The following is a 25,377-nucleotide window of genomic DNA, read 5'->3' as shown; positions in this document are numbered from 1 at the left end:
TCCCATCGTTTGTCAGATTTTCCTCTGCAGATATACCAACTTAAGGTGAATTTATGCCTGTTTTGTTATTTCGTCACTGTTTATATTTGAGGATGCTAGACCGCTAGCCCTACTCGCTTCTGACAATTTCTTCAAAATACAAACTCCAATTAGGAAAATTATAGTAACTAGACAAGGTTAGATCACTAAAGAATAAGTTTTCGAAGCTGAATAGGCATTACAGTTAAATCTCTGATCCCTTCCCCCTAATTAGTACATTACTGTCATGATTTCATCATGAGGAACTATAAAATGAATGGACGGTTGCCGAGCTCAGACCCAGCAATCAGGACCACCACAGTCTTAAATGCTTAAGAACCTAAATCCTTCATCTTTAAGCAATCACAGGATTGCTGAAACCCCAAGCAGCGAACAGGCACGGTTCAACAACCTGTCAAGGTTTTCTAGCTGCTTGGACTATGCTTTTTAGCCACACCATCAAACCATAAAATATTGTCCGCTAGCAAGGGAGGGAACACGGTAGTAAAAGTTTAGACTGGTTCTTTGATTCCTGTAAAAGAAAACAAGCCAAGCACATAAAGTCCCAACTTCCTCTGTTTTCTTTATGTTGTTCAAATAAGAGTACTCTGAAAACAAACTTAAGAATGATTCTTTGGTACATGTGAAAGTAAAGGAGCCACCAAACAGAAGCCGTCCTCTAACAAGGCCTTCTAATTTCTAATCAATTGTTCATGAGAAGCTTCTGATTTTCTCACCAGAGAAAGCAAACAAAAGTGTTCCAACCTGGACTACTCTTTTGCCTTTTTTCCAAAGAACGAACAGTTCTTCGAAATATCTAAGAGAAAAGCAAGGATCCACTGAGAAATATCAAAAAGGAATTCAGCTACTAGCTTACTGCATCATCCACATTTGCCTGCTGCTACTAAAGATCTGGAGGGACCATTCAAAACGTTCAAGCAAAAATCTTAGCCCCCAGGGAAAAAGAAAATTTTATTTCTCAGCTGTGATGAGCCAACTTGACCTCCACTCAGATCAGCCAGCATTGGTTGAGCGAGAAATTGGATTCACATAATGCACCGTGCAAGGGGTATCGCGATGACAATGCAAGTGTCAAGGATAACAAGAAGAGTGAAATTGCTCTAAACTTAGTTGTGCTTCAATTTAAGGGCGTGTTAATACTTCCACTTGACAATGTTAAAAAGACAGAAATAGATGCCTAATAACAAAAATTGAAGGAGCGGGCTTCCATGAAAATCCCAACGGGAAAATTGATGCCTAAAGCAGGGGTGCAAAAATTTCCAGGACCAACCCGAACCGAACAGAAATTTTTGGGTCTTTTCGGGCTGGGTCTTCTTAATTTTCAGGTAACAGGTAAAACACACAGGTATCGTAAAGGTTTCAGATCGATGTCGGTTATTGCAATGAGTTCAAAACCCCATCATTGAATCGTACGGGTGAGCGCCTAAAAGGCTAAAAGTGACACTATCAAACATTCCTCAACCTCAATTAGCAACATCCAACCTCAGGGGCTCAATATAGCCTGTTAACAACCTTTCAAGCACAAAAAATTCATCCCATCTCATTTATCCACAACACCACTTAACGGAAAGCGAAAATTTAACCATATCAAAACTGAGAATTAATTTACTCCAAGTAGCAGAAATTTCAACTACAATCCATTCATTAACAATATGTCAAACCCCCAAAAAAAATTTACAACCTCACCCAGAAGACCATCAGAAAAGGGAGGCCAAGAACTACCTCAAGTTTCCCAACATAAATGGACAATGATACACAGCCATGACATCTGGCTTTTTGCCAGTGATTCATAGTAATAACTTTGTTATCAACTGATAAGTTACTCGAATCAGCAGGCCTCTTTCCTTTGACAAAGGTACACACATCCATAAACATTCTGCACACTTAAACTTGCTTGTAGAAGAGGACATATGCCTGGTCGTGCAATACCTTATTTGTCCCAATAACAGTCACAGATGCATCATCAAACCGCAACCACTGGCCATTAGCGTGCAGAGTATCAGTAGTGTAGTGACCCTTTGTGGGCTCCCTGCCATGGTGGGTTACAGTAGCAACAAGCTTGTATTTGCGGCCCTGCAGAGGCAAAGCATTTCACTTGATATAGATCATAATAACCCCAACTAATAAAAGCAACTTCTAGCTGTTAGGTCCTTAAGTTGATTTGCAAAACTTACAGCTATATCTCATATCTACATCTATGCATCTAAACAAAAATTCTGGAAAAGGCACTCTAATGCTTTATGACAACAAGATGATTCCAACACAGAATTAAATACCATAATTACCAGTTCAAAGCCTCAAAAGTAGACAAGAATGCAGCATATGGCATATGCAGAATAAATAGTTAAGACATGCAATTAACAATTGGAGAAAAGCATCACCTCTGTAGATGAAGACACAAGCAGCTCACGACCCAAAACCAATTCAAGGGGAAAATACACTGCTTTATGCAACTTGGTGCTTCCTTGGCTTCCATACCCAAACCGCATCAGGTGCAGAATCAATACGTTGGAAAGTTTTTGAATTTTGATGGATTTCCTTGCAGCCACCACACTAGCCTGCTAAATGATGAAATTAATTAGAATATTTTGATGCTTGTCCTATGAAAATTGAAGTTCACTGATTTAAATATCATAAAAGTGAAATTTCAGGTAATGCTACCTAATAGCTGATTAGTTTGTAAGGACTGCTATACCAATGAGAATTAATAATTATCACTACCCTACAGACAGTACCAGAAAAGGCGAGACAATCATACTCATTAAGGAGAAAACAATATGCAGAAAGGAAAAGAAAGCAGATGCAACAACGTTAACATGACGTGATATTAAATAGTTACATATACATCATAAGAAACATGCATAACCAAATCAATATGGTTTCACAATCTAATGACCATAAAAAGATTCAGTCCATCAAAATTTCATGTTCCACAATAAAGATTAAAATAGTAATACGTAATGACTCGTCGGTTCAGACAACCTTTCCGCTTGCTGATGGTTTATATCCCTCGAGAGTTTCTGGTGCTGAGAACAATCGAAGCGCATCCTCAATAGTATGAACAGCCTCTGGGCAAATATCTAGATGTAGCAAGAGAAAGGGTTGAACAGTTGCAGAAGCTTTATTTCCTGAACCAGAGATACAGAGATCCAGAAATTATCACTTTGAGAGAGCTTTATTGACCAAAACAAAGTAATGAACAACTAGATTAGAAAATCAGCATGTAGAAGCAGCTCTTCCATCCATGTTTAGATATCGCCAACACCATCTAGATTCAAACTCAGCTCAGCCAAGCAGATATAAGGCTAAAATGCCCAAAAAGATCACAGTTTAACAGTTATGGAATAGAACCAAATTAAAGAACAAACAAGTTTCTTTTTCCTGAACAGAAAAACAAATCTCACACAACTACCGTGGTAGAAAGCAGTAACCGATGCATCCGATGAATATACAAGGACCAAGAGAAAGCACCAAAGTACTTTAAACAGTAAAAGCCATGACTTTATCATCATATAACTATAGTGCGTACCTTTTGCCTTCACCACACTTTTCAATTGTCCACCAAAGATATCACTCAGTTCTGATGGGACAAAACTTTGTGTTCTAGTCACTGCCGATTTGTTCTTTGGGCCAACCGTCTCCCATTCATCATCTTCCACAGAAGAAACTAAAGATGATTTTCCCCCATTAACTAACAAACAATTCCCACCAAGCTTAAGTAATTCATCATGCATTTGATCCATGATGAAGCTTAGAAATTCCTGTGCATCTTCTTGCCTACAGCAACAATAACAATAGAAACCAACTTAGAGACATTTTTCATATCACTTACACAATGCTAAAAAAATGAGAAATGGTCTTTTTAAAACAAAAGTATTTCATTCCATTCTCAGCAAGATAATAGTTTCCCTTTTCTTGTGTCATCAGGATGTCTAAGCTCATGCTTTCCTTTGCTAAATTAGCCATGGCATTCAGCAACCCAACAATATAATTATGATATTTCAAACACTTTATTGCTTAAACATGCTGTTGAAGTCTTGCAGAAACAAGTGAGCCAACCAACAACATAAGCCACTCTTGACAAGGAAGATCTTACAAAGTAAGAGAATCTTAGGGCATTAACATATCCAAATCAGTCATCTAAAAAGCACTAGCACCAAGAATAATGCATCTTCATTAAACAAATTCCTTTACCTGTGTTTCAAGTACAGTGTTCATGTATATACATTGAAGACAGCAACTGACAGAACTTCAAGGCAACATGAACGTCAAGCGATAGTTGCAGGCTATAAAATGATCGGTTCCGCTAAAAAAGTTAAACAATTAATTAGCAAAATGAACAAACCTAGGCCTTGATGACATGCTATTTGGCACATCTGGAGTAAAACTCTTCAGCACGGCTCCAAACATAGCAGGGTTAAAAGGCCTTCCAGTCTCCAGAGAATTGAGGTCCTTTCTGTTTGAGCTTGAGCCAGCAGGCATCTCGAATTCAGAGATGAACTCAGTGAATGCAACTAAAGTGGGATAACTAACCTAGTCAAACCAAGTGCAAGGAGAGCACAGTCAGATGAAAGATGAACTGAAGCAATGAGGAGTTCATAAAACTGAGGCAAGAAATCATCATCGTGTTAATGCTCTGCAACAGCTCCTGTAAATGTAAACAAGTAAGATGAGCGCAACAAACCTTTGGAATGTCTCGCTGCTTGAGGTCATGCAAGAGCCGCACAAAAGGAGCACAGGAGAGAAGAGCTTGTAGAGTCGCATTAAGAAAACACAAGTTACCAGAATTAATTAAGCCTCGTGGAAGTAGGTCCTTCAAACATGGCACAGACCCATTTGATTCGTTCAGAATTCCCTCCTTAGACACCATCCGTGGAAAATCCCCAATAACACAATTCAGGTCGCCGCCTTTTGCTTCTTCATCATCAAGAACACGAAACATTGACTTTTGAGAGTGACAAGAGGGACTGTCTCCATTTAGGGATCCGCTTATGGATGTTGAACTGATACTATCTACTTCTACTTCTTTCCCCCCATTACTACTAGAGGAAACATGGATGTGATTGAAGTTTCCATTTTCTTTTGGAATACCTGAAGCTATCAGTGCATGGCTCTTTGCCTTTGCTACATCTGATTCTGCATGTTTCTTTAAAGGTTTTAAGCTCCCAAAAGCTATTAACCCCCCTGAAGAATCCACATATCTGCTGGATCGATCATCGCTATTGACATTGGGAAATGAGCCTATTCGTAGTTCTCTCTTATCAGCAGCCTTTTCAGCACTTTTGGAAGACTGCCTTAGCAGCAATGACTTAGTTTCGTCTTCAGTGAATGAACCAAAGAGAACTACCTGCTCAAGCATTATGAAGAGATAAAAACTTCATGTCCAGATTAAAATAAGTCAACTGCAAAGTTCAAAAAGGAAAATTATAATGACTCTTCATATATATGTTCTTTTTGATAGGATCATGTGAATATACACACTGTTAATTCAACACTTGAATATTTCTCAAGAGAGTGACATATTTTCCCAGTATCATGAAAGTGTAAGCCTTTCCTGGTTCTTTCCACGAAACAGACTCTTTCGAAAGGAAGCATCATCTCAAAGACGAGAATACATTATACATCAAAATACTGTCTCCTATTTGACCTGGGAACAAAACAAGAAAATGAAAGTAACTAGCCTGGAGCAAAAAGACTCGCATGGATATCCATGGTCCTCACATTAATTGCGTTTAATCATCAATATCCAGCTCAGAACTTATGCTGATGAAGCTAACTATACACCAGCACAACCTCGAAAGCTATGCATCTTCATCCGTCATTGAACCCACTTGAAATTGACCAAAAGATAGCCACAACTTGGAGAAACAAGCAGCAATAACAGAGACAAATTTTCCAAAAACTTAGAAACAAGCGACAATATTGAACTCCCCAGACCAGAAAAACTCAGAAAGCCCCAACCCTTTGACGTCAATTAACATACAGACACTCACCCACGATCACAATCAACTCATACCCATTACAGAAACGACCCATCAATCAAACTCACGAGTCGCGCCACATTCTCAGTTCGTTACGAGGAGACGCACCTTGGAATCACTCATGTTTCAGGCGCACAGACGTCTCTATATATTCCAAACAATCCCAGATCACCCCAGCACTTCCGGCAATGTCCGAATCGTATGCGAAAGGAATGAGAAATCAGGGGTTTTGCGAGCCCAGGAGAGAGAGGGGGGGTATAGAAGAAGCCGATGGTAGACATGAAATTGGAGAGGAGGAGCAGAGAGAGCATTTAACGACGGAACCCTCTCTTTGGCCCTTCACTGGCTCGCCACAACGGAGCATCGACCGACTAGAGAAACGGAACCAAGAAGCTAGGGTTTGGTTTTCTCTCTGGTTTCCTGAAGCTGAGAAAGGAGAACTTGGGGGAGAGAGAGGGAGAGAGAGCAGGTTCTTCGCAAAAAATTATTGTGTTTTTATATTATATTAGTATTAAGATTAACATTTATCTTGAGCTAAGGTACAATGTCTAGTTACCAAAAATATATCTTTAACCATGTAAAATTACAAATGCACATATATGATTACCAAAAATAAATAAATGTACAACCCTCGCAACTCCTTAAGATGCATTTTTAGTTTGTATTATTAAGATATAAATAGGATTGCCTATTAAAATAAATTAAGATAATTAAAAATCCGGTTCCTCGAAATTCGCTTGCTTTTTAAAATTTAACCTAACTTATTTAACTTTTATGAAAATTCATATTTTACTTTTTAAATTAAACTACCCCTGATTTATGTGTGAAGCGAAGTGATAATCAATAGAAGAATATTGATATTTATGTTATTACATGAACAATAAAAGAAATATGAGTCAATTATGTATTTTATATTATTTTATCTAATTACATTTTCGAATCAAAAGGCATAATGGCTTATGCTCTTTTGCTAGTCAAAAGAAAGGAGAATGAGAATATTATGGCACGCATGACAACATTTATGAAGTAAAATATTTACTCCGGAAGCACTTTTAGAGCAAAAATCCGTTCGAGTTACACAATTTACGAAGTAGAAATCCGTTTGGTTATGCAACTTTACTTTTCTAATTTTGGAGCATTTTTTTGCTCCAAAAATAGTTTTGGAGCCACTTGAAAAAGTAAAAAAAAAAAATATTTCTCTCAAGAAGAAGAAAAATCAACTTTTGCTCAAGAAAAGTGTTGTCATGCACGCCCATAACTTTTGAAACATACTTCACCTTGTAAAAATTGCATGTAATTTAAGAATTTATCAAAAGGAAAGATGCCGAGACAAAAAAACCAAAAGAAAAATGAGAGTAACGGAGATTAGGATTGTTGTGTAATTATGATTCTTCATTTTCTTTTTGGAAATTTTGCAATTTCAATTTTTGTCAACAAATATATCAATCTATTTATGCTAATTCGTGAAGGGAACGAAGGTTAAAATCTATTATTAATCCCTTTCCATTCTATTCGAAAAAACTCAATTTGTATGGATTAGGTATTTTTGTCTTTTACCCTTCGTTCATGCACTTCTTTGAAACGATTTAAGCACTTGAGACCCTTATTTGAAGTAAAGCCCACTTCAAACCCTTATTTAAGAAAATGAGGGTACTTTTGACCCTTAATTGGAAATTTTCCAAAAAAACCGACAAGAGCACTCGAATATGAGAGCACGAATCGGTTTGAGGGGGAAGCCATGCGGTTATTAGTGTGTTGTGGCATGCTTTCTCATTTCTGATATCCAAGTTGTCTATTGCCATAGAGAAACCAATTCGGTTGCAATTGGGTCGCCAAACTCCCCAGGACAAAAGCCCTCCCTAACAATTGGTCATCTAAGGGTGCGCATGATAACACTCTTGGTCGTAAATTTTTGCTCCAGAATTACTTACGGAATAGAACTTTTGAAGCGGTAATCTGTTTGGTAATATAACTTCTAAAGTAAAAATCCATTGGGTGAAAATTTTTATTTACGAAAGAAATTTCTACTTTTGAAGTGAATTTTCACTTCAAACCTGTTTTTCCCCAATTTGAAAAGTCAAAAAAGAATTGCTTCTCAACTCAAGAAATACATCCCAGCTCACTCTTTTTTCATTATGCCTTCACCCTCTTTGCAACCACGCCCGCCTCCGCCGACCTCCGTCGTCACCCACCATCGTCGGTGGCTACCGCCCACCCCCCCGCCACTAACCGTGACCACCGTTGACCATTGCTGTCGCCGCCCACCGCCGGGGCCACCCATCATTTCTTGCGACTACTGCTAACTGCCGACCATCCCCCGTCGCTACCCACCTCAAACCTTTGCTGGTCGCCGCCACCCACCGCCACTCGCAACCACCGCCATGGTCGACCGCCCCTCGTCGCCAACTATTGCCCATCATAAACCTCTACCGGTCGCCACCCATCGCCGACACCTGCCGGCCGACGTCTATCGCCGCCCACAACCATTGCCACCCGCTACCAACCGCTACCGAACTTCGCCGGCCACCACCCACGACCGCCGCCCACAATCGCCACCCCATGTCGCTTGCCACCGCAATCTTCCGTCTACTATCGCTACTAAGTCATTGTCTCCTACAGCCGAAGAAAAAAGTAAATAACAATTTTTTTTTATTTTTAAAAGTTAAATAATATTTTTTAATAAAAAAATATTTCTAAAGAAATTCAAAATGTTTAAAAATGAAGGAGAAATTTTTCGATCACCAACAACAATTTTTCATAGAAGATTTTGTTAATAATATTTCTGAAATAGAAATTTTCAATCGCTACCAAACGAATTTCTCTTATCAGAAATCAACTTCTGACGCAGAAGTACAAAAATCAACTTTTGACCAGAAGTTGATTTTTGAAGTAGAAATGTTGTCATGCGCGCCCTAAACCTCCCCACGTCCTTTTGGACCTTTTAGTTTTATGTAACGAAGCCCAACTTGTGGGTTCTTCGAGTTTTGCTTAGTAATGTCAATAAAGATTTATTCGACGAAAAAAATAAAAAAAAAAGTGGATGAATGTTGCATGCCTTATATGTTCTTAACAGAATGTGATCAAGCCCATCATGTTTGAGTGGGGATACTATATTTGAGCGCCTATGATGGGGAAGTGGTGGGAGCAGTTTATTTCCAAATCGTCCACACTAACAATCAATCCTTCTCCTCCAAAAGGAGATTTTAGTAAATAACCAAATATAACACTTGGACTAAGGGTCGGGTTAGTAATTTTCCTTACATCTCCCCCTCCCGTAGCCCGGGTATCATATATGCCTCCAAAATAAAGAGCCTTAAATAGTAGAAGAAAAGCACCTATACCTATTAAGATAAAGTGAATACCCAAAATTGTGGTCATTTTATTTCTATCATTCCATACATAACCAAAGAATAGAAAAGATTCTTCAACAGTCTCGAGGCCCAGAAGTGCATGATAAATATCGCCAGAGCCTAACATTGCGGACGAAATTAAGTAAAGTACTCTAGATACAAAATATATAAATGTATCTATAACTTCCCCACCCGGACTTACGAAATAAGTAAAAGAAACTTTTGAATTTTGATTTTTCTTGTTCTTCTATTGATGTATGTAATGAGTTTAAATAGATACATAATCACAAATGAATGCGAAAGTGATTCCTCAAATCAAGGAAAGAATAATTCCTCAAATTAAGGAAATCACTCAAATCAAGGAAAGAATAATTCCTAAATCAAGCAAAAAATTCTAAATACAAACATTTCAAATTGAGGAAAATATCCTCAAAATTGATTTCATGACGATATGTTATCATCCCCCCACAAGTTGAACACGGTTGGCTGAAGGTGAAGCTTGTTCTGCAAATATCTAATGCGATTAGAACTTAGACATTTTATGAACAAATTTGCAATTTGATCTTTCTTGGAGATAAATTGAACATTTAGAATCTTATACCCAACTAACTCCCCGACATAATAAAAATCAACCGCAACATGCTTCGCTCTTGAATGAAAAATTGGATTATAGGCGAGAGAAATTGCGGAAATATTAACACACCGGATGGTGGGTGGTTTAAGGAGTGGGCAATGTAGTTCACGTAATATGGAGCATAGCCAAACTAATTCAGCTGTAGTGTGAGCTAGACACCGGTACTCAATTTCGGATGAAGAACATGCTACCATGGCCTGTTTCTTAGCACTCCAAGAAACGGGGTTGGAGCCAAAGAAAATACGAGAATCCACCGCGAACAGAAACAATTGAGAGAATAACCCGTTGAATATTATGAGAGGGGTGACCAAGACATGCATGCGATTGATCCGTGGTGATGGAGGAACCGTAATGAGCCTTTGGAGCGGTGGATGATGATGGAATGCGAAATGGGTACAAGCCGTTCTCAATCGGCCCTTGATACAGATATCCTCCCCGGGCCTTATCCTTAATACAAAAACCAGAGGCATCAAAGTTAAATAGACGGTTGTTATCTTTGGAAAAGTGATAAAATAGAGAGTGAATTGTGTGAAGTCGTGGGATAATGGAATATAGATTTTAGGTGAAGAGGTGATAAAGAGGATGATATGGTGGTGGAACCAACATGTGCAATGGGCATAACATGACCATTACCTATCTCAACAGTATCATTACCTTCGTAAGCGGTTGAAATGTGTAGAATTTCGAGATCTAAGGTGAGATGATGAGTAGCTGCGGTGTCGGTGTACCAAGTGTTGGGTAGGGTAGAGGCGTGGGCTGCCATCGTTGCAATTTTGCCGGTGGATGGCGACCTTGATAGGTGTAATCCATTCGGTGATAACAATCGATGGCAATATGTCCCATACGATTGCAAATCTAACATTGTGGACGAACACCCTAATTTTGAAATTTTTGTTGACCTTTGGGGTGATGGTCGTTGTTGCACCGATTTGGAGGATCCGGATGACTGCCGACGTGGAGAAAATGTACCATGAGATGATGCATGGTCGCGACCCTAAGAGAATTGATGAGAGTTGTTGGGCCTAGAAGGCTTGGAAGCATCCAATGCAGCGGATCGAGTTGAGACCGTTGGTGGTGTATCGTCGGTTAAAGAGAGATCTTCACAAATTAATAGTGTATGCGGTTCTTCCCGAGATAGGGTCGATGTTCTAGCACGAATACGAACCAAGGAATAGAATTGGTGATATGATGGTGGCAGCCCATCGACGAAGTGAATAAGCATATCATCCTCGCTTAGGGAAAAGCCACGGGCAGCCGGTTGGTCAGAGATGACCTTAAATTCTTGGAGATAATCAGCCATAGATTGAGTGCCCTTCTTGAGTTGAATAAGCACCCGTTTGAGGGACATCACATGGGCAAGCGCCGTAGAGGCATATCTATTATTGAATAGCTCCCATGCTTGCCTAGCGAAGGTGAGTTTGACAATATACGGAAGAGCAGAGTCACTTAATGTTGCGTTGATCTAGGATAACATCAACTGGACTTTTTCAAACCAAGTTGGATATGTAGGATCATCAGGTGAAGATACGGGAATAGAGCCATCAACATGATGCATCATGCAATTACCACGCAAAAAAGGTGTGAACAAAGATTTCCAAAAAAGATAATTTGAGGCATTCGGTTTGATTGGGATGAGGTTGGAAATGTTCGAAATCACAATAGGTGGGGACCGAACCGGGGTATTAATAGAGCCAGTAGCATCTGCATTAACATTGCCGGTAGCTTCGGGATTAGTTGAAAGAGCCATGAGGAAGAAGAAGTAGGATCACAGAAATGTTATTATGCAGAGAGCTCTAATACCATTAAGAAGTAAAAGAAACTTTTGAATTTTGATTTTTCTTGTTCTTCTATTGATGTATGTAATGAGTTTAAATAGATACATAATCACAGATGAAGACGAAAGTGATTCCTCAAATCAAGAAAAGAATAATTCCTCAAATCGAGAAAATCACTAAAATCAAGGAAAGAATACTTCCTAAAATCAAGGAAAGAATTCTAAATACAAACATTTCAAATTGAGGAAAATATCCTCAAAATTGATTGTATGACGATATGTTATCACCTACCCCCAACCTAGAGTAGCTAAGTGAGGAAGTTAAATTAATTGTTATTCATACATGGGCTTTTCTATTACAGAATGAGCTACTTCAAATAGGTTAATTGCTCCGACCCATAATATGATTAATTTGGCATGGGCTACATGAGCCCCCAACAGTTTATCGGAATAACTCGTACATTCCCGACCCACCAAGCGAAACCATGACCAGCTTAAAGCTACGGTTCCATTAAAGAGCGTTTCCACGGGGTAGAGCCTCCTTAGGGAATATAAGCTTTTTCATGAGGCTGATCTTGAGTAGCATTCTAAGCATGAAGACCTTCGTTTAAGAGAATATTATTGGTGTAGAAAGTCTCAAATTCAGGATCTTCCACTGCACATATCTTCCGGGAAACGAAGTAATAGGCACGTAGGTTCATAGCTAGATTGACTACTTCAAGAGCACTTATCCATAAACTGGTTCTTGGTACAAGTAACATAAAGATATGTAACCAACGTTTATTGGAAAAAGCAATCCCAAAGATTTGGGACCAAAAGTGATTAGTACTGACCATTGAATAAGTTTCTTTCGCTTGATTTAGGTTAAAAGCACGGAATGTATTTGCACCATCATCATCTTCAAATAAAGTATTTTCTACGTAGCGCCATGAATAATGGATAGGAGATCAATGCCCAATACACCAGCAACTCCCATCATATGAAATGGGTTCAATATCCAATCATGAAACCTTGAAAAAAGAAAGGATGAAGCGAAATATAGCTGCTACATCAAAACTAGGCGAAAAGAACCAATCAGACCGACCTCGTGGATAAATCAAGAATACAGAAACAAAAACAGTGGTTGGACCGGAGAATGCGATTACATTATAAGGTCGTAATTGAATAGATCGAGAAAGTTCAAATTGACGCAACATGAAACCTATTAGTTTGAAAGTGCCGTGGAGAGCCACAAAAGTCCACAAACCCCCTAATTAACACCAACAAGAAAAATCTCCTTGTGCTTCAGGATCCCATATTAATAACAAAGAATGTGTTAAACTATTAGCGGGAGTAGAAACTCAGCGAGTTAAGAAGTTGCATCCTTCCAAATAGGAATTGGCCAATCCATGGGTATACCATGAAGTTACAAAGGTTGTACTTGTGAACAAACCAAGCATAAGGAAAAAGCAATAGACCGGACCAACCTATAAAAACGAAAAGGTCTCTACGTAACCAGTCATCCACAATATCAAATAAATCATTTTCGTCTTTGGTAAATTTACCAAGGGTTATAGTCATAGTGATCCTCCTATTCAACTATTTCAACCATTTCCGAACACCTCATGGCATTTTCAGGGCGTGTGAGCATTCGATCATTTATATATGATTTGATTTCTTGGCTCTAATGGATTTCAAAGACAAAAAAAATCTTTCTTGGTCCATAACCTGAACTAGGTAAATCCATAAAATCAATTTGGTTATTTGTTAATATTTTAATAAGCACCTGAACCTTGAATTATCTTATGAATTATCAATAAGATAGAATTTTTTTTTGAAAGAATATTTCAAGGAGGAAGGGATCCTTTCTCTCAATATCAGTTGATTCACGGACTTCCTCCTCTTCTCTTGGCCGATCAACTAATCTTATTCTTGGATCTTGTTTATGAGTTGAGAAAATCAATGTATTCATTTCTATTGTATTAAACAAGAATGTTTTGTTTTTGGTCATACTAAGATCGTTGTGGCGTCGTAAATTCGTCCATTAAGTGCTGTTGATCCAACCTACATTCGTCCATATATTCTTTGTCGAGAAAATGCATTTCGAAATCCAAATAGCCAATATACATAATTACAAATTCAGCAAAATAGGACGAAATAAACGAACTTTCTTTGGGAAAAATTCAATTATCAACGAAAGGAAGGACATTGCCACGAGTCTGCTTGATCACGCAGCCTCAAAGGGAAAATCTCAGATGTCAATACCTAAAATACCGATTCAACGCGCACGGAAAAGAAAGCCAAAGTTACTTCGTTACCACAAAATGGAAGGATTGCCATCGTGGCTGGCCTCAGGGACCGATAGTGGCGCCGCCTCCAGCACCTTTGATCCAAGGGCATCCCTTTGCGGCACTGCAGGATAAAGACTCGCCACTATTCGAACTAATTCATAGAATTAATTAAGTCCCAGTTCATCATTTGGAGGGAAGGAAAGGGCCAAAAGACTTTGTTTCTACAAGGTTATGATTATATGATTTCTCTTACGAGTCATGTCTATACCACGTCGGATTGTTCCAAATTCAAGTTCAAGTGATTACGAAAGAAGATCTCATACAGAGTAAGAGAGTCCAGTCAATTCGAGGGTTAAGACCTCTTTATTTTGAGAGTAGCCGGTATGTTCTTTGGTTTGAGAAAAAGTATACTGACGAGGTAGAAGAAGGCCTCCTTCCATATTCGTGAGATGATATTTTTTTCCAGGCCCTCTTTTTTTATTTATTTATATTTTACTAGGTATATTTATAAGACAGATTGAAAAAAACTAAACCCTCATGACCATCAAATAACCACTTTATTCATATTCCATAATATTCCTAAAGAAACTAGAAGAGAACCGAACAAACTAAGCTTGTGGATAAATGAAGCTTTCAAACCCTAATTTGGTCGAGATTTGGTCCGAGAGTCGAATACACAGCTTCCCAACCAGCCTGCGTGGGATGAACCGTGTCCCAGAAGAAGTGAGTACTAGGATCGTCACACACCGTGTACATCTTCATCCCATTCGCGTCCACATTCCCGCACAGGTACTTGCTGCTCACTCCCGTGCAACATGGCTTCATTGGATTCTTAAAGGTCGTCGAATTCACTGCAGAAATAAAGTTAAAAGAGAGAGAAAAAAAGGGGGGTTAAACCTTGAAAATCACAAGATCAAGCGTTGAGAATTTGAATAGATATACCGATGATTGAGTGGAAAGCACTGTAAAGGTCGATCATGACAAAAGTGGAAGGGCTAGTTTCATTGTTTAGCTTATCCACGGCGTGTTGCAATAGCGAGTTGTGGTATTTGACGAGTACATTGTCGTCCTGGCTGCAACTTTGGAATTTTGTTGTGGAGGTGACTTGAGGAAGGCACCCCAAGGGCTGTAGAGCCGCGACCGCGATCTTCCTTACGCCCGGTGCGTGCAGGCGCTTTAAATTCGCAACGAGTTGATTCACTACTTTGTAGATGAAGAGCACCATCCCCTGTTATTGTCATCAAATTTTTAAACAGAATCGCATTAGCATTATGCCGTAAATCGTCTTCGGCCGGAGTGGAAGGAGTGGAATCGCACTCATAGTCCCTTTTGCTAGGCACATGCATACCAAGCGGCACCCCAATTTGTTCCTAGGGCTTGTCCCTGGTGGCTAATTTTTCTAAAAGGACAAATATCTTAAAATTGACCTGAAACTTGAATTATTAAAATAATAATAACAAATGTAAATTATTAAAAAAATTTCTCTTTTCCTTTGATCTATTTTAATCGGATCGAACTTAATTTTATAATAAAGAGGGACCTCAAGTTTTTTTTCTTGTCATTTTTGATAGCAAGTAATGAATCTACTACTCAATGAGTAAATAAAGTTAAATAAAAAAGGTATTGTGCAACTGATCAAGATCACTCACCGATATCTGGCCACCATTGGCTAAGTAATAATCGTAGTCATTGCCGGAGTTAGTGACCAAGGCGACAGAGGACTGGGTGAGGGCGACCTTGAAGATGGCGGATCTGATCATACCTTCAAAGCAATCGATTTGGGCCGTCATGTTCGGGTCGGAGCTCGCTGTGTCGAACACCCCGGTCCCGCCATAAGCGAAATTCGTGCCGAAAGTGGCATGCTCCCAGTAGTCTAGCGGCCACCATTGAATTGGTAAGGGCGACTTCAATCCGAAATATTTAGCTGCAAAGGAAAAAAAGAGGAATTGGAGCAAAATTTAATGACTCCATTAAAAATGTACTTCCCATAAATCGTTTATATATTGGTAGCTCCAAATGGTTATCCGAGTGATAAAACATAAATTCATACTTTATATTTTTATTTTTTGTTCAACCTAACTATGTGGAGTTGTGAAAAAAGTTCATTTAAAAAAAAAAAAATTCCTAAACGTAAAAGTTAATCGCCTGCATGACACTAGATCGACAAAATAGAAATTGGAAAAGAAGTAGTTTGGGTAGATGAGGATGGTGAAAAAGCAAACCTCGTCTCTAGAATATTAATGTCATTTGAGTCAAACCTCATCTCAGTATCTCAGAGAATGACCTTAAAAACTCGAACTTTTTTCAAATGAAAATCTGTTCGGATCGCAAAGGAAGAAAAGAGAGCAAAGCTGATCTGACAAGTTCACTTACCGAGCAAATCAGTGAAGACAAGGCCGTCGGAGAAACGCCCCAGCGGATAACCGGGGAAGGTCATGCCGTAAGGCACTTTCCACGACCTTCCCACCAACCTGTTCAGGTTCCCCGTGTCCGCGTATGAGTCTCCGAACACGAACAGCTTCGTCGGGTTGAAAGCATACGTGGGTTCCTCCTCGGGATAGTCAGACGTAGACGAGTGGAGGTCATGTTGTTGGCGATGATGATGATGGTGGTGGTGGTGGTGAGATGACGATTGAAGGTCATGTTTGTGATGATGGTGGTGGGGAGATGAGCCGTGAACCGCCTTATGCCCTGCAAAAAAAAACAAAAAAGAAGAAAAATTAAAAGCCAATGATCAGACACGACAGAAGAAGAAGGAAAGGAAGAGCTTTGCACGGGAGAAATGGGAACCTGCGAGAAGAGAGAAGAGAAGGAAGGAGAGGAGGAGTAGTTTTTCAGTGGCCATAGGAGAGAGAAAGAGAGGTACAATCGAGGATGATTTTGATAGTGAGATTGGGTTATGTGCACTATTCTTTATATAGGCCGAGGAAGAGGTAGAGGTTTATAAGCCAATAAGAAAATTTGAAAATCAAAATAAAATAACTGTTAGATCTCATTTGATGCAGTTGAAAATTTTGTCAGATCCATTTGTCGCATAAGTATAGATGTTGGGATTTTACGGATTACACCGACTACAAATCTTATAAATGCTCATCAAAATGAACTGGTGTTCCTCTCTCAAGATTAAGCGAGATATTGTTTGAATTGTAGATTTGTTCTCAAGATTCTTAACAGCATATCAGCCTATTTAGTTGAATTTTGCAGAATCCATTAATCTCAAGATTTAAAAACTCAATCTCTACACGTTTTATATTTGTTTCAAACTATTTAGACCAAAAAAAAAAAATATTTCAAACTATAAATGCCTATATGAACGGTGACAGATGTTGGATTGCTAAACAAATTGATTACATTGATTTTGATATAAAAGTTCATTAAAGTGAAGTTCATTGTACCTTTCTTAAGATTACAGGAGATACTGTCAACAAAATAGATTTGAATTATTAAGTTAATCTCATGATTATTCGTAAGCAATGATCCTGTTTAATTCAATTTTGATCAGCCAACAATCTCAATATTTAAAAACTCTATCCCACGATCTGCATAAAAACATTTGTCACAATATCCACAACAATCCCCATTGATTTGGATAATTGAATACGGAACATTCATTGAGATGAAGTTTAGCGGTCTCTCTCGAGATTATAGAAGATATTGTGAAACAAATGGGTGTCTCTCTTTATTCAAAAAGACAACTGCTCATTAAATGAATATGATGAACTAAGCTCTTGAATTAACTCGTAATTTGCTTGTATTACTCATACTACTCGTAATTTGAGTCGCATAACTAATTGGTTCCTCTCTTGAAGTCACGGAATAAATTGTGATACAAGTGTGATTGAATTGGTAAAGTTACTTACAAGATTCTTGTAAGCATATAAACTTATCTAATTTGATTTAGCAGCAATAACAAAAACAAAATCTACGAGCATCCACCAATCTCAAAAATTTTAAAATCGATTACCTTGCATCTTAAATTTGTCAAAAGAAATTAATAGAATGAACTCCGAGTATATTATGGTCAAAACCTTTTCACAAGTAGCAATATTATAATCGTTTGGCATATTGTTCCTTTCGGTCCTACTGCTTGTATCAATGTACACGCCAAAAATGACTATTACTCATCCATTTCATGTAAATTTAAGAATGTGAACATCGCAGCAGTTTTGCCTTTTTTTTTCCTTTCTTTTCTTTTCCTCACTAATTAAAAAGATAACTGCTCATTTACTAAAAATGGAGTAGCTAATCTTCATTTGGCTTCTGGTGCTGTCGATGCTTGTCAGGTGGTTCAAATAATTGTGTAATCATACTGATGCCGGGGGGGCTGATATATCGTGAAGGAGGAAATTAATCAACCATCCCTCGGCACTAGAACGTCACTTGGCATTAGAACCAAAATGTCCTCCTCGTCTTCTGTCTTCAACACCTACTGTTGATCATCTCCCAAGTTCTTGATCCTTGGCCAAAGCTCCTCCGGTGCTCGTATGCAGCTGCCCACTGTGGCTTAGACCTCCAGCAGTGTGCTACCCCGAGTGTGGACCTTTGCTTGACCGCCGCAACCACCTTGTCATATCTGGTGATCTTTCCATCAAGCCAACAACAATGTTAGACCTCCTTGCACAAGCTGTCATTGCTCGTGTCACTGACTCCGCAATGCCAAACTTCCCACTGCAAGAGCCTCCTCGGCTGGGCATGGGCATGAGCAGTCTCCTCCCATGGCTAGCTCTAGGATGTCCTCACTCAACTATAAGCTTTTGCTTTGCCCATGAAAATCAGGCCCTCACCGCTCTTTTCCACTCTTTTCAACTGTAGTAGGAGATGGAATCTGGATAGCTTGTCATAAATATCATCATTTTGAGTATGTTCTTGATTTTATAGTAGAGAGAAAGAAGGTTGAGGATTTGCGTTCTTTCATCAGAGATAATGGCTATAAGGATTAGAAATTCAAACTTCTGGTACTTACAGTATAGTGTCAGTTATTTAAATCATCAAGTAACTGTGTAAATCCCTGACTGTGAATTTTTAGCTGTGCATTTGCATGTTATAATTTGTTTTACCTGTCTAATAATGTCGTTGATAGTCACCTGCAGTTGTCATTTCTAATGTTGTTTTGACGGTCTTCTACCAAAATTTTCACCATGCGGCCTGAAGTTACCTTGAATTCCTTGTCTTATCTTGATTTGGTGACTTGGCAGCGTAAGCAAAGCATTCTTCAATGGGCTAAGTTCAATCAAACAAAAGCAACCGTGCCTTAAATAGAAAGTGGTTCAATTTTACAGCAGAACTGGAAGTGTTTTAGTCTTGACTATTACCTAGGTGAAGTATACAAAACTAACGTCGAAGGTCACCTGGAGAATCCAACTGGTATTGCAAAAGAGATTCTCGTCATGAGCAGAAGGATGTAGAATAGGAAAAAGGATCCCAAGAAAGACATCCGCCAATATCTGCAGCTTCGACAATGCCGCTTGTTAAGATCTCGAAACAACTCAAAACACAAATTTATCCATCCAACACAAGTAAACAAAGACCTTTACACACGTCCAAGTAACAGATGAATCCCATCCTTGCCGAACCATTTCCAGCAACAGACACCGGTCTTGAGTCGCTAAGGCACTTTGTTCTTTGTATGCATAGCTCATGGACAAAGATACTAAACACACTATTTACGAGGAACTATCTGGTTAATGGTTAAAAACCTCAAGATAAAAAGATACAAGCATCCAAAGCAAGAAAATTTAGATAAGGAATCAGCCCATCTATGAGACTCGATCGGCCGAAACCTAAAAGTCGAGATCAAAGAACAGGATTTTGATACTACCAAATGGAAAGCAAACAGTTTCTTTTGGAACTTCCTATGTGTTGCACAGAATGTGCTCTCTGTTGTTACGGAGAATGTGCTTTTTTGATTTTAGAAGAACAACAGAAGATCACATAGCATTTTCAAAAAATAAAGAAAAACTGAATTGCACTAACTAGCAACAAAATAGGAACCGAATAACAAACTCCTACTATCTTGCCGACTAAGTAAAACAAAACAAACAGCTAACAGACCGGAACAAAAATGACCAAAAATGATCCTTAAGGCATAACCAACATACTCCTCTTTGGCTTAAGGAGCAAAACACATTCCAGCCTTCTTCTTCAATAACTCAAGTCCGCTTGCTTGCGGTGGCTTAGTAAACACATCAGCCACACGATCTTACGTCTTGCAATAGAGTAGCTTCACTTCACCTTCTTGTTGCACTTCCCTCAAATAGTAGAACTTGATCTTGAAATGCTTGGTTCTCTCGTGAAAGACAGGATTTTGAGATATGGCTAGTGCAGCTTGGTTGTCCACAAGTATCTCGGTTGGTCCTTCAACTTCTATTTCCGGATCCCGCATCGCCTTTCTCAACCATATTGCATGATTGGCTGCTGCGAGTAGCTGCTAGAAACTCAGCTTCTGCAGATGGCTGAGCAACCACTTCTTGCTTCTTTGAGCTCCAGGTGAAACATCCATATCCCAAAGTAAAACAAAAACCACTTGTACTCCTCATATCCTCGATCGAACCAGCCCAATCACTATCAAAGCAAAGCCTTGCAACCCGCAATTGTCCACTTTAGTAAACTTGACACCAAATGACCGAGTGCCTTTCAAGTATCTAATCACTCTTTTTGCGGCTACCAAGTGTTCTTCACCAGCACAACTTAGGAATCTTGAAAGCACACCTACCGCATACAAGATATCTGGTCTTGTTGCGATTAGATACATCAAGCAACCAACTAAACTCCCGTATACTCCTTCATCGCACGGCTCGGCTCCTTCGGCTTCTGCGACTTCTCCTTTAGATTCATAGGAGTGTTCACACTTCTACATTCCTCCATCTCAAATCTCTTTAAGATCTCTCTTAGGTATTTCCTTTGACAGATGAATACCTCGCCTTTCCTCTGCTGCACCTCCATTCCCAGAAAGAAGGACATTAGTCCAAGATCGGTCATTTCAAACCGCTTCATCGGTCCTCTCTTCGGTTCGCAATCTGCTCTTCGCAATCACCAAGTGACCAAAAGATCATCAACATAAAGAGAGACAATAGCTACACCTTCCATACCTTTCTTCACATATAGGGTCACTTCACTCAAACTTCTTTTAAACCCAAGTTCCCGCAGATGCTTATCAATCTTACTATACCAAGCTCTTGGAGCCTGCTTCAACCCGTACAAGGCTTTTCTCAACTTATACACATGATCTTCCTTATCTCTCACTACAAAGCCATCAGGCTGCTCAACATATATCTCCTCCACTAGCTCTCCATTCAGGAAAGCCGACTTCACATCCAAATGAAATACTTTCCAGCCCTTTTGTGCAGCGAAGAGAGCTGACATCCTTATGGTATCTAACCTTGCCACCGGAGCAAAGGTCTCGAAATAGTCTACTCCCCATACTTGCGCATAGCCTTTGACAACGAGTCTTGCTTTGTGCTTATGTACTGAGCCATCGGGATTCAACTTTGTCCCGAATACCCACTTCACTCCAATCACCTTTACGTTTCTGGGCCTCTCAACCGGATCCCATGTCTGGTTTTTCTCAATCATTATGATTTCTTCTTCCATTGCAGCACACCATTTCACATCTTCACTTGCTTCCTTATAGCTAGCTGGTTCAATCATAGCTATATTGCATCTCTCATAAATTTCAGCAAGAGATCTAGTGCCTCTCACGGGAACATGATCAATTAGATCCTCGACTTCCACTTCATTTGGTTCAACCTGCAATGGCACTACCTCCTCTTCAGCCTTGCCACCTTCTACAGACCCGTCCCACTTCTTATCTTCCATAAAACTCACATCTCTACACACCACAACCTGGTTGCTAGCGGGATTATAAACTCTACAAGCCTTAGATTGCAAACTATATCCCACAAAGATACATGCTTTTCCTCTTGGATCAAGCTTATCTCTCTTAACGAAGGAATCAATGAATAGCAAATGCAACCAAACACTTTCGGGTTGCTCACCTTAGGCTTGTAACCATGCCATGCTTCAAATGGTGTCCGCTTGTTGAGAGCTTTAGTGGGCGATGCATTCGAAGAAAGACTGCAGTGTTGGCGGCCTCAGCCCAGAACTTCTTAGGGAGTTCTTTCTCATGTAGCATACATCTAGCCATCTCCATGATACTTCTGTTCTTCCTTTCACTCACTCCATTTTGCTGGGGAGTGTATGGCATGATGAGTTGGTGCTTGATCCCCGCATTATCACATATAGCATTGAAACCGCCCGAGGTGTATTCTCCTCCATTGTCCGATCTAATTGTCTTGATATTGCAGCCACTCTCCTTCTCCACTTCTCTTTTGAACCTCAAAAAAATCTCATTAACTTCAGCCTTAGTCTTTATGAAGTACACCCAACACATTCTAGTGCATTCATCTATGAAAGTGATGAGGTATTTGCTGCCATTCGGTGATTCCTCCGGCATTGGACCACACACATCGGTGTGAATTAGTTGCAGCTTCTCACTGGCCCTCCAATTTGACCTTTTGAAAGGAATCCTCACTTGCTTGCCTTGTAAACATGCTCTACAGCCGGTTACTTCCTTTTGCAACATAGGTAGCCCCATTGCCATTTCATTTTGCTGCAAGTATTGCAGCCCCTTGCTATGGAAATGACCCAGTCTTCTATGCCATAACTCCTCCTCATCTTGTATACTTTTCATGGCTTCATAATTCTCATCAACTGGATCAAATGTAAAACACTTGTTCCTCATAGGAATCCTAAAAAAAATGTGACCATTCTCATCTCCTATGGCACACTCACTCTTCTCAAACACGACCTTCAACCCCTTCTCTACTAACTAACCCACACTCAGCAGGTTCCGATCTATCTTTGGCACAAACAAAACCTCCGTGATAAGCTTAACACCACCAGGACCTTCAAGCACTACATCACCTTTGCCTTCTACTTCTATGCATTCTCCATTACCAATCCCGACTTTAGACTTCACAGATTTGTCTAAATTGCTAAATAATCCTTCATTACCTGTCATATGGTTGGTGCATCCACTGTCCACGAGCCATCCATCTCTAGATGCATTTGAGATGAAGCAAGAGGCAACAAACAGGTGCTCCACTTCACCGGCTATTGCGGTTTGACCTTCAGCTTGTTGTTGCTGATGCTTTTCCCCGCAAATGGCCTCAACATGGCCCATTTTGTGACACCTCCCGCACTTCACATCCGGTCTCTTCCAACACTTGAAATGAGGGTGGTTTCTCTTTCCGCAATGCTTGCATGGAACCGCATTCCACTTCCTATCGTGTCCACCACTACTTGAACCTCCCCGGCTATGACTATGACCGGCCTCAAAATGTCTTCTATTCCGGTTCCATCCTCTTCCCTTTTCGCAGTATGCGGTTTCAGCTTGGCTTGCAGAGCACTTTCGATAGGCTCATTCTTCCTCATAAGCCTTCTTTGCTCCCGAGCCAGTAGAGCACTTAGGACTTCAGCAAGTTTAATGTCCGAAATGTCCTTAGTGTTCTCAAGAGAAGCAATGGTTGCTTCAAACCTTTCGAACACTGCAACCAAAATCTTTTGAACCAGCCTTTTATCATCTATATCCGTCCCTAGGACCCTTATCTTATTGGCTATATCAACTAGCCTATCAACAAACTCTTTCACCGACTCATTCTCCTTCATTTGCTGCCTCTCAAACTCCCTTAACAAGTTCAGCACCTTCATCCCTTTCACTCTCTCATCCCCTTCATACTCTTCCTTCAAATAATTCCATATATCATGTGCTGAATCCTTTTTCATGATTCTAGTAAATATGGTCGAGGAGACGGCGAAAAACAAGCAAGATTTTGCCTTTGCTTTTCTGGTTACTCTCTCTTTATGGTACCTGATTTGATTGATAGTTGGATTGTTGGGTAGATCAGCAACTTCGTAGTCCTCTTCCACAGCTTCCCATAGATCTGCACCCTCCATGAAAGCTTGCATCTTCACTGCCCATGCCTGGTAGTTGTCTCCATCGAAGATTGGAGCTGTGATTGTTGAGAATGAGGCAAGAGGAACACCGGTTTGTTCCATCTTTCTTGTTCTACTTCGAATTTTGCACTCTCTCACAAGTCCCTTAAGATCAATAGGGCTCTGATACCAATTTGTTGCACAGAATGTGCTCTCTGTTGTTACAGAGAATGTGCTTTTTTGATTTTAGAAGAACAACAGAAGATTACATAGCATTTTCAAAAAATAAAGAAAAACTGAATTGCACTAACTAGCAACAAAATAGGAACTGAATAACAAACTCCTACTATCTTGTTGACTAAGTAAAACAAAACAAACAGCTAACAGACCGGAACAAAAATGACCAAAAATGATCCTTAAGGCATAACCAACACTATGGAGGAAAATCTGCATTTGTCGTGGAAAGGGAAGAGCCGAGGAAACCAGATGCAAGATCCGAACTTGCCATATAGTGCTCAGTAATTGACCGGACAGATCTGGGGATAGAACCAGCAGTTACCTGGCCCTTGAGATCCGGACTGGCTCGTACTGCTTCTCTGCATCATAAATTAATGCGAAAAGTATTAGAAACCAAGAAACGACGATGAAACAGAATATACCCTCTCCTGGCCTTTCCTCCCTGATTCAGATTCTAAGGCAAATGCAAAGATAAGAGTGCTGCAGTCAACCGGTCCGCATTTAAAAGTTCATTCAAGTAATCAATTGAATCGAATTCGATCGAATGGGCATGCAGACGAGCAGGAGCAAGGAGAGACAATACACAAGAAAAAAGGCTGGAAAAAAGAAGTTCCAACAGCAACAGGGGTGGTCCTAAAACTTTCGTAGATGGAGGAGCATGAATACAACCGCTAAAAACTGCTGGACAAGTGCTTGCACATGCACCACACTTCACCGCATCGCAGCACCTTGTGAAGACTGCGTTCTCCCTTACAAAGGGCTCGCATTGAGTCAACAGCTCCTACGTGTCACCTTGGCATACCTGTGCGTCTGCAGTTGTCCCTTCAGACAAAGGGCTTGCATTGAGTCAACAGCTCCTACGTGTCACTTGGCATTCCTGCTCAGCCACGACCAGAACCGCTGCTGCGACAGAACGGCACAGTGGCCATGGCTGAACAGGAATGCCAAAGGAAGTGGCAGGGGATGCGCTCTTTGCATTGTTTCTTAAAAATGATAGGGACATGCAATTGGTGATGCTCCACGAAACCAGAAATATAAATCAAGTGGACTGTGATTAAAGCACGGATGAAGATCCTGCCGCTCAGCCGATCGAATTGATCGGGTAGATGACGACACTAGCGTGAGTGTCAAGCCAGTGTCAAGAGTAGAGGGCAGGGAA

At 39.9% G+C, this 25,377-nt stretch overlaps 2 protein-coding genes and 1 long non-coding RNA gene across 4 annotated transcripts; all 3 read right to left on the bottom strand.

The window, feature by feature from the left end:
• Positions 1–1,599: 1,599 nt before the first annotated feature.
• Positions 1,600–6,493, bottom strand: LOC115742286 (ubiquitin carboxyl-terminal hydrolase 24). Of its 2 annotated transcripts, XR_004015544.2 has the most exons (8): positions 6,129–6,493; positions 4,724–5,386; positions 4,385–4,572; positions 3,569–3,816; positions 3,022–3,167; positions 2,421–2,597; positions 1,855–2,112; positions 1,600–1,804 (listed from the first exon to the last, which is right to left on the bottom strand). XR_004015544.2 is itself a non-coding variant. In XM_030676481.2 (7 exons), the coding sequence occupies exons 1-7, from the start codon at positions 6,141–6,143 to the stop codon at positions 1,924–1,926; spliced, it is 1,626 nt and encodes a 541-aa protein (XP_030532341.1). In that variant the 5' UTR covers positions 6,144–6,493; the 3' UTR covers positions 1,600–1,923. The 2 variants fall into 2 exon arrangements, 1 of the variants encoding a protein (XP_030532341.1); XM_030676481.2 differs by having other exon boundaries at positions 1,600–2,112.
• Positions 6,494–14,589: 8,096 nt separating this feature from the next.
• LOC115742197 (GDSL esterase/lipase At5g03610-like) lies at positions 14,590–18,748 on the bottom strand. The gene is made up of 5 exons (XM_048278955.1): positions 18,589–18,748; positions 16,422–16,739; positions 15,698–15,972; positions 14,991–15,276; positions 14,590–14,899 (listed from the first exon to the last, which is right to left on the bottom strand). Exons 1-5 carry the CDS (start codon positions 18,746–18,748, stop codon positions 14,682–14,684), a joined length of 1,257 nt encoding a protein of 418 aa, XP_048134912.1. The 3' UTR covers positions 14,590–14,681.
• Positions 18,749–19,851: 1,103 nt separating this feature from the next.
• Positions 19,852–24,546, bottom strand: LOC115742343. The gene is made up of 3 exons (XR_004015550.2): positions 24,416–24,546; positions 20,293–20,296; positions 19,852–19,900 (listed from the first exon to the last, which is right to left on the bottom strand). It is a non-coding gene; the product is annotated as an uncharacterized LOC115742343 (long non-coding RNA).
• Between the last annotated feature and the right edge of the window lie 831 nt (positions 24,547–25,377).

The sequence above is a fragment of the Rhodamnia argentea genome, chromosome 5 (assembly GCF_020921035.1).
Source record: "Rhodamnia argentea isolate NSW1041297 chromosome 5, ASM2092103v1, whole genome shotgun sequence".
In the NCBI taxonomy this organism is placed as follows: domain Eukaryota; kingdom Viridiplantae; phylum Streptophyta; class Magnoliopsida; order Myrtales; family Myrtaceae; genus Rhodamnia; species Rhodamnia argentea.
Note: the sequence above shows the minus strand (reverse complement) of the source record. Positions and strands in the feature narration are given on the sequence as shown.

Coding starts and splice junctions, on each gene's coding strand:
- LOC115742286 (XM_030676481.2), bottom strand. Junction 3,817..4,384: donor AGCATGTCATCAAGGCCTAG/GTTTGTTCATTT, acceptor TTGTTGCTGTAG/GCAAGAAGATGCACAGGAAT. Junction 2,113..2,420: donor TTGTGTCTTCATCTACAGAG/GTGATGCTTTTC, acceptor TTGCCTCTGCAG/GGCCGCAAATACAAGCTTGT.
- LOC115742197 (XM_048278955.1), bottom strand. CDS start 18,748: ATGCCCATGCCCAGCCGAGGAGGCTCTTGCAGTGGGAAGTTTGGCATT. Junction 16,740..18,588: donor GTTGCGGCGGTCAAGCAAAG/GTCCACACTCGG, acceptor TTTTTTTTGCAG/GGCATAAGGCGGTTCACGGC. Junction 15,973..16,421: donor TGTCTTCACTGATTTGCTCG/GTAAGTGAACTT, acceptor TTTCCTTTGCAG/CTAAATATTTCGGATTGAAG.